Source organism: Schistocerca serialis, chromosome 1, assembly GCF_023864345.2.
Source record: "Schistocerca serialis cubense isolate TAMUIC-IGC-003099 chromosome 1, iqSchSeri2.2, whole genome shotgun sequence".
In the NCBI taxonomy this organism is placed as follows: Eukaryota; Metazoa; Arthropoda; class Insecta; order Orthoptera; family Acrididae; genus Schistocerca; species Schistocerca serialis.
The window spans coordinates 687,221,718-687,237,547 of NC_064638.1; the positions used below are offsets into that span (position 1 = coordinate 687,221,718).

Consider the following 15,830-nt stretch of genomic DNA (forward strand, 5'->3'; position numbering starts at 1 on the left):
AATAGAAATATGTATTGAACAAGGCAACACATTTTAGCAGAACAGATACCTATATAAGTACGAGCCACATTCAATAACTAATGCAACTTTTTCTTTCCTTCAGCCAATTTCAATTGAAAAAATGTGGAATTTGTTGTGGGATATCAAGAAATATTCCTTCTTCAGCCCATATAGTTTCATGAAGTTCCGTTGGGTGAAAGCACTATACATAGCCTTCAAACCGGCATCTATAATGGAGGTGTGCTCTAAGCTGACAGCTGTCATTGAGTTTCTTTTGGGGGGAAAACAGAACACCACAGATTTTCATAGGTGCTTGTAAAATGTATACGGAGACCTGGCAGTGAACAATAGAATGGTGAGTCATTGGGTGAGGCTTCTATCTTCATTGCAACACTGTCATGCAAACCTGTCCAATCTCCCACTTGCCAGTGGGCTGCACACGCCTGTGACTCCTGCAGTGTTGGAATGTGTGGACAATGTCATTCAAGGTGACTGATGGATCAAAACCCAACATGTCACTGCTCAACTGGATGCCTCTGCTAGTACTGCTGACACACTCGTCCACCAGTTCCGATACCCAAAGGTGTGAGCCTGCTGCGTTGCTAATCACTAATAAAAGACCATAAAGAACATAGAGGAACTAGCTGTGCAGAATTACTTGTGTGTTATGTGGCTCAACATGACGATTTTTGCTGACCACTGTAATAGGAAACGAAACACGCACTCAGCACTTCGAACCAGAAATAAAACAGCAATCCATGGAGTGACGCCACACTGTCGAAAAAGTTAATAGCCACATCCTCAGCCAGTAAAGTCATGGCAACTGTCTTCTGGGGCCCCAAAGGGGTTATTCTGTTTAATGTCCTCCATCATGGTGCAACAATTAACTCTGAAGTGTATTGCGCTACCTCAGGAAATTGAAGAAATGACTTCAGTGTGTCCATTGCTGCAAAAATGCAAGTGAATTTGTCCTTTCTGTGATATTGCAATGCCTCACATGGCTCTGCACACCCAAGTGGAGCTCAAACACACCATTTCACTATTCTTCCTCATCCACCCTATAGACAGGGTCTCACATCTTTCGACTTCCATCTGTTGGTCCAATGAAGGATGCACTTTGCAGGAAGTAATAGGTGGAAGTTGAGGGGGTTATAACGCAGCAAGACATTGGCTCTGACATTAACCAATAGAGTGGTGCCATGTGGGCATAAAGGCTCTCCCATTTGGGTGTAAGGCACTCACATTGAATGGAGACTATGTTGAAAAATATGGTTTTTTAGCCATAGACTGGGGAATAACATGGTGTATTGAAATCCTGAATAAAACCAACCTGCTTCCAGTAAAAAAAAGTGTTGCAGTACTTATTGAATGGCCCTCGTATATTAATAAAAGTTCAGCTTCATATTACAAGCTTTTGGTTCCCATGGTGAATTTCCACTCTGCAGCAGAGTGGCTGATTTAAACCATGTGGCAGACTGGGATTTGAAGCTGAGAGATTTGGCTTTGTGAGCAAGTGCTCTACTGATTGTGCTATCCAAGCCTGACTCACAACTAATTTCATGGCTATAGCTAAGCTGTGTCACCACAAAGTCCTTCTTACCACAAGTGCTAGTCCTACATGGCAGGCAGGAGAACTTCTATAAAATTTGGATGGTAGGAGATGAGGTACTGTAAGAAGTAAAGTTGTGAGTGCAGGTTGCAAGTTGTGCTTGGGTAGCTCAATTAGTACAGCAGTTGCTCACGAAAGGCAAAGGTTCCAGGTTGATCCCAGTCTGGCACAAAGTTTAAATCTGCCAGGAAGTTTCAATTTTTAGGGTTATTTACTCATCATATACTTAATTTTAGTAACACAACACATTTGTCATTATGGTGGACTTTTATATTTTTTTTTTTTTATTATTTGCTAATGTCTTGAGCTATAAAATTTTACCAATAGATTTGGGACATATTTTTCGAAGGTCATGCACAATTATATTACTTGTCTATATATAAAAATGTGAAACATCATCCCTCTGAATTGTCCACTGACCTGATAAGACTGATACTGTGACAGTAAGCACACCTTTCGCCTGGGCAGCTTCTGTTCCATCCCTACCAGGTGGACGTGGTGGTGCATTAGATGGAGAGAGATTGAGCTCTAAAGAGCTAGGATCCACTAATGCAGACACTAAAGCTTCCAAGACCAATGAATGTAGCCATGTCTTCAGTACTGGAACCTCCATCATCTGTACAGACTGGAAACAGATACAGCTCAGCTTTTGCTAGCTTACAATTCTCCAATGTTCACAATGTGATTTCTATTACAGCAGAAATAAACCAACAAATAAAAAATAATTTAATTAAGAAGTTTTGTTGTGATGAAAGCTTTAAGATTGAATGTCATGTGAAGTTTCTCATCACAGGCACTGTTTTAATTTGCACAGAAAGAGAAAAACACATCCACATGTACATATACAAAATACAGATTAGCAAATGATAACATAGTAGTAGAAATTTTATATATCTATGTAGCACTGCATACAAACACTTCATGAATCATCTTCTACAAGTGTAAAGAACAAATCTAAATTCTACATTAGTTGCGCAACATGCTAAAATAATCAGGGGCATAAAGCCGAAAGAAATAGAGGCGGTACATTGAGTTGTGTAGTAGTGAAGAACAATTTAATGAATTAATTACAATTGCTCAATTCTCCTTTGCACTGTCAGCCCATGAAGCTTGTGCTGCAATGATGTTCTCCTCAATAAAGGTACACTGGTCAAAGGAGAGAAATAGACTGATAGCTGAATCTATAATCACATGAGGAATGAAACAGTAATGGGTGCAAACTGGTAGTCTCCTTCAAAATAGACCGCCACAGTTATGGCTAATACTTCCTGGGATATAAAAGAATTCTTCTTATTGATTAGCTTGCAATGGAGAAAACAATAATTGATCAATATTATGCAAGTCTACTGATCAACTAAATTAAAACCAATGTCAGATGGGCTCTTGATTGCAAAAGAAAACCACATATTTTTGTCATAAGGGTAATATACGTATCCATTGATGTGTTATGAGAATGTGAAAACTTAGGGATCTGAAGCATGAATTGTTTAAGTACTTTCGGCTACAAAAATTTTGAGTCCAATGAAGAGGTTATTTCAGCAGTAATAGTATGTATTTCGCAGCTCTGAAATTGGACTTCAGGGATGGAATCCATTTAGGCCTACTAGTAAAACTATAGAAAACTGTATGGACCAAAAATGAGACCTAACTGAAAAATACATGATTCTTTTGAATATGATTAAAAGTAAGTCCTCACTGCCAAGTGCTTCTGGCTCTCTTTACTTCTGCCAATTTTCCCTTCTTTTTTCAAACTGTTCATTTTCTGTTTATCTTCCAGGAAATGCGTTCTAATTCTGAAAGCCCAATGTTCATTTTGACAACTACAGTAGAGCGTTGATTATCCGAAGTAATTGGGGGACATGGGTGTTCGGAAAACTGGTTTGTTCGGGTAATCGGACTGTACATGTTTATTTGCCAAAAAGAAGTACTGTACCATACAGTAAATTTATTCTTAAAAACAGGCATCTCTTTTAGTATTACAAAGTAACATACAAAGGCAACTTCAGTAGGAATATATAGTATGTGGCACAGTTTATTAAACAAAAATATATACATATTACATACGCATTTTGCATGAACAATACACACAGTATACAAAATTAACGTTTAAAAAAATCCTTTATTTTGGTCTGTCTAAGCAAGCCTACACGCTTACGAGCAGCTAAGTCGCGTACTTTTTTCATTACAGATATCTGAAACTGGTCACTTTCATCTTGGGCTTCAAACCATCGCAAGGCAGTATGTAAACAAGTGAACGCCTCAGAAGCTGTTGTATATTTTCATCTTCACTTTCTGGAACACTGATTGATGAGATGCTGGCGGCGTCATCTTTATCAGTGATGACGTTTACAATCTCGCTGTCCTGCATGATTTGGTGTCCTGGATCTGCATCATTGATATTCATCCATTCATGAACGTCTTCTTCATCACATTCGTGGCAATCTATTTCTTTTAGCATACCGAGAATTTCGGACATATCATTCTGTTCGTCATTCTCAATCATACCTCGTGAATTTTCTTCTTTGTCCAAAATTTTATTCCAGGCTTTCTTCAAATTCTCTTCCTTTACACTATTCCATACTGCGCTGATCATGTAGGATGCGTCTTTCAAGTCAATATTCTTATGATTTCTTAAGAGACTTTCTTCTCCATCCTCTTCTCTTTCTAACAATATCTTACACAACAATTCTTTCCTGTAATATCGTTTGAAAGTCTCAATAACACCTTGATCCATGGGCTGTAATAAGGAGGTTACGTTAGGTGGAAGAAATATTACCTTTATGAACTCGTCTTTTTCATTTAAAATATCACATGACAGATGAGTTGGTGCATTGTCAAGGAAGGCCCCATTAGAAGCAATGTTCCGCCAGCGGTGGCCCAGTGTGGCGACTATTGTGGGAAACTTGGTTTGGGAGTGAGGGGGATGATGGACGGTAGGGTGGGAGAGTAACAGGTGCGAGCGAGTACACAGTTCGGTTAAGCGGTCGTTCGGTTGACCGACGTTCGGATAATCGACGCTTTACTGTACTTGTTATGCTGTTAACCCTGACTAAGATGTTTCAGTTTTAGCAGCCAGATGGAAAATATGCTTTCTTTCGTTTACCGTGAATAGGCCATCCCGTGTTCTAATTTCAATTCTTCGTTTTACGTTCTTTTCTTTTCTTCCAGTGCACTCTCATCTTTGTGTCTTCAGACCATTTTGAACCCGCCTTTTAGGCTACCCTGCCTTGGAATCATTCCATTTTCAAAACTTTTTCCCCAACAGGTTTCTCTGTTGTTTTTGTCTTCTTTTTTATATTGTTTCTTTCTAAATACTTCATCGACTTATATTGTTGTAGACTTCTTACCCCACAAATATTTGAAAAACTTGTTAGTTGGCCTACTGTCTTGCACTCGAAATAAGTGTCCAAAAAACATGAGTCTTCTTTTTCTCATGACATTAGAAATATTTTCTATATTTTGATATATTTCTGCATTCCTTCATAATTTTCAACCTTCTACTGTGATTTGTGGCCCTGATATTTTCCTTATAATTCGCCTGTCCAGCACTTTAATTTATCCAAATTAGTATGGTTTAATGCTAGGTACTCACTTGCATATAGGCATTCCAGCTTCATCGTGTGTTGTAATGCCTTATTTTTACATTTTTGAATAGGCACTTTTTATTGTAGAGGTCTTTGGTGATACCATATGCTCTCCCCATTTTATGCAGCCTTTCCTTGGATTATGTCCCCTAGATATTTGAATTTTTTACCCTCTCTATTTGGCCAATATCTGTTTTCAAGAATTTAGGAGAATCCTTAACGTTTGTTAAAAATTTCTTTTTTTCTGCAGAAATTCTTAGGTCAGGTATGCTGGCTGCCTCTTCCAGTCGATTTATTTGTGCTATAGCAGATTCACATTTTCGGAAAGTATTGCAAAATCATCTGCAAATGCAAGACAGTTGGTTTCGATCTTTTTGCTTCCTCTTCCTAACCTTATAAGCGAGCTGTTGGGTTCAGTAAGTTTTTCGTTCAAAATTCTTGCTATTGTCTCTTCTTTTAAACACCACTAAAAAGAATTGGGGATAGACTGTCACCATGTCATACACCTGTTTTTATTTTGAAAGGCGTGAAATATCTCCATATATTTTATTTTACTGACTGTGACTCACGGATTAGGTTTGCCTGTTTACACTGTACGCCAAATTCCCGAATTAGTTTACCTATAGTTTCTCTGCCAACATAATCAAAAGCCGTTTTGAAATCCACAAACATAACTACAATGTACTTTGAATTAAATAATAGGGCGAATTACTGACTTGAGATTAAGTATTTCTCCTGAGCATGCTTTGTTATTAGCTTACCTTCAGTATTCTTACACTAAACCACACCTGAGGTTTTTCAATAAATGTAAGGCTGAGATGAGAAATGTGTGGGAATGGTACATCCAAGCTGAGAGTCAGTGTCCCTGAAATCCTGCCACTGATGTTTAGTTTTTCTACTGCAAGATCTAGATCCACTCCCATTCTGAAACACAGTAACACAAGGACTAACAACAACACGTTAATTTCTAGTGTTCGATTTTGCAAGAGGCAGTTAATTTACAGAAAATATTTAACTGCATTTTTTTCTGACAGAAAGCACATCACCTACTTACAAATAATATATATTATTGTATTGTAAGAAAAAAAATTGAAAGGCGTTTTATGGAAATGTTGCACTTTATCTTTCAGTTTTCTGTAGATATTTTAGTAATAAAATACAAAAAATTAAGTAACGTATTTCATTTTGTTTGCTTGCAAGTATTCGTCATATTACACACTGAGGTCCTCGAATCACGGGATCGTAGAAGCCACAGTTAAATGACGAAACACACTGATAAAATGGGAGATCATGTGGTAGCTTACTTTCTGTGTTTCCGGGGAAGAACACTGCAACACTCCTTGGTGAGTTGGTGGAAGCGTACTCAACAGTGCACAACATACGGCACAGTGCTTAGGTGGTGCCAGAGCCGTCTTAGGCATACGAGAACTTCATCGTTTTACGAGTTACGGGGCAAAAACGAATGTCTTATGCAAGCATACGAGAATTTAGCGGAAGGCCTAAGGTTCTTACCAATATACACCATACACATTTGTTGGGAATATAATTAATTCACCAAGTGTATTTACTGAAAAGAGCATAAGTAGTTGCGGATTCACAATTACGGGCAATAAGGTCTCTGTCAGTCAACGACAGCCAGAGACTGAGCGCCGAATCGCCGACTCTGACCACCTCTCTAGGCGGTGGTGCTCTGACTCAATAACTATAGTCGAGAATGAGGCTTCAAAGCCTGACCCTGAGAAAAAATTGGTAACTTCTAAGAGTAGATGCAAATAGAACTTGCAGACACATTTCGATATATAGCGAAGGGTCGACTCTCTATATGTTGACTAGTGACACGACAAAAGACGGACAAGTTGAAAACAGAAAAATACTATTTGGTACTGAACGTCACGATGTACGTCGAAAACCAGTCACTACATGGGTGTAACAGTTTTATTTAGTTACGCTAATTTTCCCCTGATTTTTTTATATTTTTTTTGCCCACGAGCTGATAAGGATAATTATGATGACTTTCCTCTTGCACAGGGTAACTGAACGTGCGGCGCCACAGTGCACGCAATTTCTCGCATCGCGACTACGACACAGTCCATAATTCCAACAAAATCCCAAACATTTAGTTGGATCATCTAAACGTGGAATCAAGGCCGGGATTCGAACCCGTATCTCACACTCACTAGGGAGATGTATTAACCACTAAACCATCCTGGCACAGTGGCTTTGCACAACTACACGGACTGGCCTAACATGGTACCCTCCTCAATCCAAATACCCATTCAGCCCTCAACACACTTGGTATTCCCCCTAAATCGAACAGCGCTGCAGGAGCTCTCCAACTATATTGAAACAGCACCTCAGCATCTAACGAAACCGAAAGATCCTGCCTGAAACCCAGGAATGTCAAATGAAACTACATGGTTCCAGAAACCTATACGCACATATACATCAAAGATGTTTGAGGACTGAAAAGGCCTTTGGGACCGTATAGTTTCATTTGATTTTTTGTATTAGTTGCTAGTTTCTGTGTTTCGTACAGTGTGTACTGGAAAATAAAAACTCTACTGGCGTGTGAGCCCACTAACCCGCCTCTGATTTCGCAAGTGCACTGCGGAAGGGCCGGCATAACCTTGTGCAGGTGCTTTTTGTGGGATCGACAGATTGAGGATACACTTGCTAGCTGTTCAGTTTGCACACAGACAGTATCGCACCCGTGAACGCTTCCCGCCAATTAACGTCAAGCAATAGCCAGTCTTCTACATCTATTGTGACAAAAACGGTAAATACTGTCCTTCAAGTAGTAGAACTTTACAGAGTGTAGTAAGCGAGAAAATCGAAACATTGAATCAGAAGATCCTACGAAAATGACGCCGTGTCAGCACCGAAGAACCTGTTAACATTAACTACGTAACTGATGAACTGAGAGGGAAGTGGCCTGCTTGGAAAATCGGCCGGCTTTCGCATGGAGATGGCGCGCTGGTAGGCGTTGGATGCCGTGGCGGCTTACCCCTTTCCGAAGAGCCTGGTCCTGAGCAGCAGGCAGAAGTCGTCGCTGTCGACGGCGACTTCGGCCTCGAGCGCGAGCTGCGCGCGCGGCGTGCTGCGGCGGGGGCGCAGCGGCGGCGGCAGGCGGCGGCCGCACGGCGCCACGTCCAGCAGGCGCACGACGCGCAGCTCGGGGCTGCCGCCGCCCAGGCTCAGCTGCCGCAGCTCCACGCTCTCTGCCGGCACACCGCGGGACACCACATTACCACAAGTGCGAAGCCCGTGTCAAAGAGCCCGAACGGGATACGGTCACCGATGCGCAGTGACCAGTTTTCGTCCAAAGCATGGGGCGAGTTTATTCTTTTGTTCGGAAGGGGAGGCCGACATCGTGTGCCGGCTTTCGGCCGATCGGTGACGACTGAATCGAGACACACGCCCTGCAGTAGACTTGGCCACTGTTTCTATGTTTCGATACAGTGTATCGATACGTGGAACTGTTTCAGTGTTTCGGAACGGCTACGGTTCACTGTTTCAAAACAGTGATGTTTCATTCCACCCCTGTCTCGGATAGCTGGACCAGATTCGGTCTCGAGCCAGACACAGAAACTGTATCATTGTTTCAAAATAAGGCTGTTTCAGTCCAGCAGTGCTTGGAACGGATTAATTGTATCGAAATAGTGATGTTTCATTCCCCTCTGTGTCGGACAAGATTCGGGCTCGGCACAGGTACTGAAACACATTTAACATACCACTTAATGAAACACTTTCGAGAATGTCGAAATCTTTTTGATAAGCAATAGCATGAAGCTTAAGATATCCGAAAATAAAGCTTCGTTTCTAGCTGACTGTCATATTACGAAATGGCGTAACATCTGCTTTATAAACACTAACCAAGCAATAAAACAATGCAGACTATTCACATTCAAAATAATAAATATGTGAAAATCATTCAATTAAATTACACTTTTTGATAACATACGCTTCTCTGTTCATGTACAGTAATCATATTAAGAAACGTAAGTAAGCCTACAACATTTTTAATAAAAAAAAAGGGCGTAGAGTGACAGACGCATACATAAATTTGATGTAGGTATAATTGCAAGCAATCTGTTTCACATATCACTGATAGTGCAATGGTGAACGGGAAGGACTACGAAGCATGGTGAATTTATAGTAACGGTTCGAAACACCTTGAAAGACAAAATTTTTTCTGTTATATTTTGTTATTTATTCGAATTATTTGGCGTTATTTGTGAGTCTACAGTCACTGTGCCTATTATCCTCAATGATTCCCTTTGTGTGCACGGAAATCAGCAGGATGGGTATATTACCCATACTAACGGAATGTGGGAATCCCAGTAGCATATCCGTTATTTTTGCAGTTTGCTCCCACCTCCAGTTCCGTCTGTGGTGGCTCTTCTGTCTTCAGCTGTGGCTATCCTCAGCCAAGCACATTTGCTGCAGAAATACGAAACTGCCAAGACGCCTAAGTGATAATTTCATACTTTCTGCGATATGATTAGCGCTCTCGCACCTCATTTGTGTTTGTGGACATACTTATACAGTAGACAGTCAAAATGATAAATGTGTAGGTTAATTAGATTACAAAACACAAACTGTTTCACTGTTTCGAAACAGCGTATCGAAACATTACATTGTACTGTTTCATTTGTTTCGAAACAGTTACGTGTTTCAGTTTGCCCATCTCTACCCTGCAGTCTTTCTCAAACGACTTTACAGAAACCATTAGGTAAAAAAGTTTCATTTTTGTGCTACTTATAGCTTTATATGTCGGCTTCATGATGACGTGACCATCATTTCGTTAATGGTCATGGTTATTCTGATATTTCTATTTAACCCTTTCGTGAGCCGTGGGAAACATGCTTCCCACTACAATGAATTCGCTCCTAGTCCCGTGGGATTCACAGTTCCCACCTCTGTACGGTGCTACCACCTAGTGAACAGTATAGGGTACTACTTCCAATCGGAAGTTCCCGCTGTTTTTGCTGTACCTTCGCGCAGAGGCATTGTATAGCTGAGTGTTGCTCTGTAGAGGAGCCTTTCAGTGCTGTTTGTGTGACATTTTGTGATTTTTTTCCTCAAAGCTATAGTATAAGGTAAATACTATTGATTTACCCAAATTTATGATGAAAAACGTAAAATTGGAACGAGGACAATTCCAGTTTGAAACAAAAGGAGCCATTTCTGCAGTAAAATGGATGGATAACCGTCCAGTCACTTTCCTGTCCTCAATTCATGACCCATGAGAAACAGCCACAGTGAAAAGGAAAAACAGGGATGGTACTAGTACAGAGATTTCTTGTCCTGAAGTTGTGGCAGAATACAACAAAATAATGGGTGGTGTCGATAAGTTTGATCAGTTACGGGAAAGGTATGCTATTGGCAGACGTTCTGTAAAATGGTGGCACAGAATATTTTATGTCCTGGTGGACGTTGCTGCAGTGAACAGTTTTATCCTGTGGAAGCATGATCAGCTCACATTCAGGATCCATCTAGCCAGACAATTGATCGCTGGCTTCTCATCCCAAAAAAGGCGTCGACAAAAACCTGTCTTTCTGGCAAAAAGGGGTAAAGTACCTGAAGTTTTTCGTCATGTGGCTGTAGCGGAGCATCTACCAATTTTAGGAGAAACCTACTGGACGTGCCGTCATTGTAGTACCAAAGCTGCGGAAAAGAGCACTCGCTGTGTTTGTACATATTGTCAAATACCACTTTGCATAGACCCATGTTTCAGAAAATTTCATGGCAAGTAATTGTGAACAATCATTGTAACAAGAGAAGTAAATTTATCAAATAAGTATGACACATATTGAAAAAGTTGTTTTTGTCATTTAACTCCAAGGAAGGGCAGTGGGAAGAATACTTCCCACCTTGTTGAGTGACCTCACTTTCACAGTTGGAGCAAATTTGATATTCTGTATGATAAATATACCTATCTGTTAACTACTATCTGCTCTCCATTCATTAAAAAAACTGCTCAATAGTTTTGCCCACGAAAGGGTTAAGTAAGACACTACCCGAAATTCGGAAAAGTTTGCAACGAAAAATGAGGGTCGCTATGATTTTGCGTTTGATGGTGGTGGTTGTTAGTGTTTAACGTCCCGTCGACAACGAGGTCATTAGAGACGGGGCGCAAGCTCGGGTTAGGGAAGGATTGGGAAGGAAATCGGCCGTGCCCTTTCAAAGGAACCATCCCGGCATTTGCCTGAAACGATTTAGGGAAATCACGGAAAACCTAAATCAGGATGGCCGGAGACGGGATTGAACCGTCGTCCTCCCGAATGCGAGTCCAGTGTGCTACCACTTGCGTTTGATGCGTAGTACATAATATGCTGTTAACGTATTGCGTTTTTCTTTAGACTTGGATGGAGGCCACTATCTGTCGCCAATCTCGAGAAAATTGATGTAGTACACTCATTAGCGATCGCGTATACCTGCTATAAAGCCAGAATGAAATATCCACAACATTCCTCATATTTCATAAACGATTTGAGACATCGAAATGAGATTTTGGCAAATAGCAGCATACAAAGAGGAGAGTATTTTGTCATATGGTTTTAAGCAAAATTTCATTATCTACCGTGCTATTCCACTAACTACAGACTTTTTCGATGAAAGAATGTAACTCTCAAGCGCGATCGATAGGTTGTGAAACGAGAAATGTTGTGGGTTTTGGAACAACATAACACGTTTACTTTTGTACCGAGGATGCGCTTACTTTTCCTCAGTGCCTCACTTAAAACCTTAATAAATCACTGTTTCTGAATTCTCTCACAATTGTGTCTGTACATGTTAGGTGACATTTTGTATGGCTAAAGAAACAAATTTTAACATGGCAGCAAAATAAATATAGATTTTACTCAAAGTTCGCCACTCATCACGCTTCCCTGAAAGCTACAAATGGTTAACAAGCCAGGCGAAATTAAATCGCTGCTTCTGTTGCATTTTCGGCGGGATTAGTTTTTGGTAATAACCAAAGCACAAGTGACAGTATATTGTTTTGGATGGGCACCATTCAAGTATGAGTATGAAGGGCTCCGCTTAATATTCATAAAAAAATGAAGAGCCTAGGCTTCAGTTTAGAATGGTACTTCCCCTCCAGTACTTGCATTTCCACAACAGTGCCTGCCTGTAACCGCCACCACTACTGTTCTCCTGGCGCCTGCCCTGCCAACTGCGAGGTTGTTGGCCACGTTATTCTGCATGCGCTCTACAATACGAATCAGATACTAACAGAACTGCTGTGAGTGACCTGACAGTGAACTTCAAATTCCCAACAATATGGCCTGATAGTCTGCATTCTTGTTTGCGAAATATGAGTACCACATGAAAATATTTTTTTATTTGTACTTCATGGGCGGTAAAGAGTTTTTATTTTGAAAACCCAACATAGCAGTTTCGATTGTATAGCTGTTATCAAGTAGAAATTATGTTTCTCATTATGACATTATTGTGTGTATTGCACTCTTTGGATTCTATTGTAAATAAGTTTCTTGTTTTCTGCTTAACTTTTGCTTAATAGCTAATATTCGATGGGATAAATGATTCCATATTTGTTTTTGTTTCACATGAAACAGAAGCTGCCTTCGTTGCATTGTATTCTGTGGATTCATGTGTGTGTGTCACTGCTTACGAATTCATATGTGAACTGCTCGATTTAAATGCATTGCAAGTACGGGGTGTTCAAAAAGTCTCTCCGCAATGCCTTATGATTGTTAGCCGCGCGTGCCGTATGCCGCAGTGAATACATCGAAATGAAACTCAGTGAAATACAAGTTATTAATTTATTGAATATTCATTTTTACTTACAAATTTTCACATTAAATGTTGAAAGTCACTGAAAGCACAGATGATATAAATGAAAAAAATTATTAGTCCCAAAAATCATTTTCTAAATGACTCAAAAACAGTTTCTTGACATATTCTGCTTATAATGTACTTCTATAAGCAGAAATCACTTCACCAGATTTTGAAAATAGTTTCTCTGCCTGAACTGGAGCCCCTACAACAGATAAATATTTCCCAGGTATCTGATACAGACTGGAAGTAGGTTGATATATTTTCCTCCAGTGGATCGCGTTCATGAATATACTTGCAGTTCTGGAGAAGTGTCTTCAATATCTACAGTTATTCTCTTTTTTAGCTTCGGCATTTCAAATATTTCTATCAACCTTACTTTCGAATGAGGTGAGGTAACGAAAATACCAAATTGACAACATTCGAACTTTGTCCAAGAGCTTCAAAGCAAATATTTGTATATACCATTCTTACGTTGTACTTATTTCAATATTAAAAATAAAGTAGCGTTGAGTTTTCTCTCTTATGAGTTAGATGATGATGATGACGAAGATGATGATATCCGATTGTATGACCACAAAATTACATCGGCAAATGTTGATTAAATATACCGCGTAACTGTCTCTGATACATTGATATTTCCACAGATCGCTACCTGATATGCCAACCCTTGTCAGGAGTAGCAGCTCGAAGGGTCGAGCCCTGTGTTTGTTCCTCGTCGCAACAATGGAATCTCGAAATACTGCGCAGCGGTATGCCATCTCTCTGTATGTGAGACTCGGTGAGAATGCCTCAGTAACGTAAGGGAAGCTTCATCCGGCTTTTGCAAACGAGTTTTTATCAAGGGCACAAGTGTTTTGTTGGCACGAAATGTTTTCTGATGGCAGAACCAATGCTGGGGATCAACACCGAGGAGGATAACCATCGACAGCACAAACAGATGACACAGCCAGTGTGAGTGGTCTTGTGCGAGTTGATCGAAGAGAAACTGTGGAAATGATTGCAAACGAACTGAACATTAATCGGAAAACTGTTCACCAGATTTTGACTGAAAATCTGGGAATGAGAAAACTTGGTGCCAAAATGGTTTCCAAAAATTTCATGCAGCAACAAACAGATCAGCGGAGGACTGTGTGAATTGAACCCATAATTACTGAAGTCATTCATCAACGGTAATGAAAATTAGTTTTTCCAGTACGATCTTGAGACGAAGCGTTAAAGTTTGCAATGGTGTTCAAAGGAATCGCCAAAACCAAAGAAAACCTCATGGTTGGTTGGTTTGTGGGATGAAAGGGACCAGACTGCTACGGTCATCGGTCCTCTAAACACGCATGTCGGAGTAAAAGATGAAATGGATGCTTATGTGTTTCTTTGAGTCCAAGGGCATTGTGCACAAAAACTGGTCACTTGCAGGCCAGACGCTAAACCATTACTGCTGCTACGAAATATCGGAAGACTTCCAAAACGGATCCATTGAATTTGTTCACACGTTGCTAAAAACTGGATCCTGCCTCACGATATCTCAGTATCTGTTAGGCAGTTTTTGATACCAAAGTCCATTGTAGTGCTACCACAACCTCCTCGTTCACCCTACATGAATCGTGTGATCTTTATTAATTCCAAAAGTGAAGTCTGTCGTTAAAGGATAGTATTTTCCAACAGTACAGAGCACCCAAACAGTTGTAACAAGGGCTACTGCTGGTTCGCCAGAAGATGAGTTCCAGAGATGCTACGAACAATTGAAAATGGGTGGAGTAAGTGTGTGCAGGCGCAAGCGAGCTTCTTAGAAGGTCATGCCAGCGTAGCAGGTTAAAAATATAAATAAAGAGGGTTCTTTTTCAAAATCAAATGGCTTCAAGCACTATGGGACTTAACATCTGAGGTCATCAGTCCCCTAGACTTAGAACTACTTAAACCTAACTAACCTAAGGACATCACACACATCCATGCCCGAGGCAGGATTCGAATATGCGACCATAGCAGCAGCGCGGTTCCGGACTGAAGCGTCTAGAACCGCTCGGCCACTGCTGCCGGCAGGGTTCTTTTTAATTCGTCTCATCACTATTGCCGCACCTGGCCGCATATGACTTCATTATATTGAAATCAATATCTCAGGCAGCTGATTGGCGGCGACATCCGTTTTAGACCACTTCTGGAATTCTGTTCAGTTTATTTTAATTTTAGTACTTCCAGCAGAAGTTTCTTTATTAAAATGGTGAAATTTTATGCAGCGTTTGGTTGCACTGAAAGAAAAAGGAAAGGAAGTAACGTTACATTCTACAGGTAAAGTTGTTTTAAAAACAGGAAAACAATTGCGAACACATTTTTCGAGATTACGTCAGTGAATTTACTGGCTAAAGATAAGGAGCGACACAGTTCTGTTTCAGAGTATTTGTTTGTGTATAAATACAAATTGAATAATAAAGGTCATTAAACAGAGTGCTCTAAAATTCCCCTTACTAACTTCTAGGACATGGAGAGGGGACTGAGTAGATAATGTTTTGTACTGGAACCCATGTCCAGAAACGTAACATTTCCGTGATACAACCAATTGAAAAATCAAAATATCCACAGGTGTGCTGCCGGTCTATAGTGTCCAACGGGCACAATATTTCGGCGATCATACATGTCGCCATCATCATGTGAACTAACGGACTGAGCTCCTGTGAACGTGCCGGCACGGAGATCCGTACGTTATGGCTGCTCAGAGGGAACTGGGTTCGGTCGCGGCGGCGGCCGATTTAAATACCCGCGGCGCGCTCCCTCCGCCGTCCGCGCCCCGCGCCACGGTCGCGCGGTGGAACATTTGAAAAATGTTGGTAACATGACTGCTTTTA

The 15,830-nt window shown here is 40.6% G+C and overlaps 1 protein-coding gene across 1 annotated transcript in view; it reads right to left on the reverse strand.

Annotated features, from left to right (window-relative positions):
• Positions 1 to 15,830, reverse strand: part of LOC126425182 (uncharacterized) — a 289,759-nt gene that overhangs the window by 189,746 nt on the left and 84,183 nt on the right. Inside the window, exons 4-6 of the mRNA XM_050088170.1 lie at positions 8,198 to 8,411; positions 5,955 to 6,117; positions 2,030 to 2,234 (exon numbers count right to left, since the gene is read on the reverse strand). Of these exons, the coding sequence (XP_049944127.1) occupies positions 2,030 to 2,234; positions 5,955 to 6,117; positions 8,198 to 8,411 (582 nt within the window). The remainder of the gene's footprint in view (positions 1 to 2,029; positions 2,235 to 5,954; positions 6,118 to 8,197; positions 8,412 to 15,830) is intronic.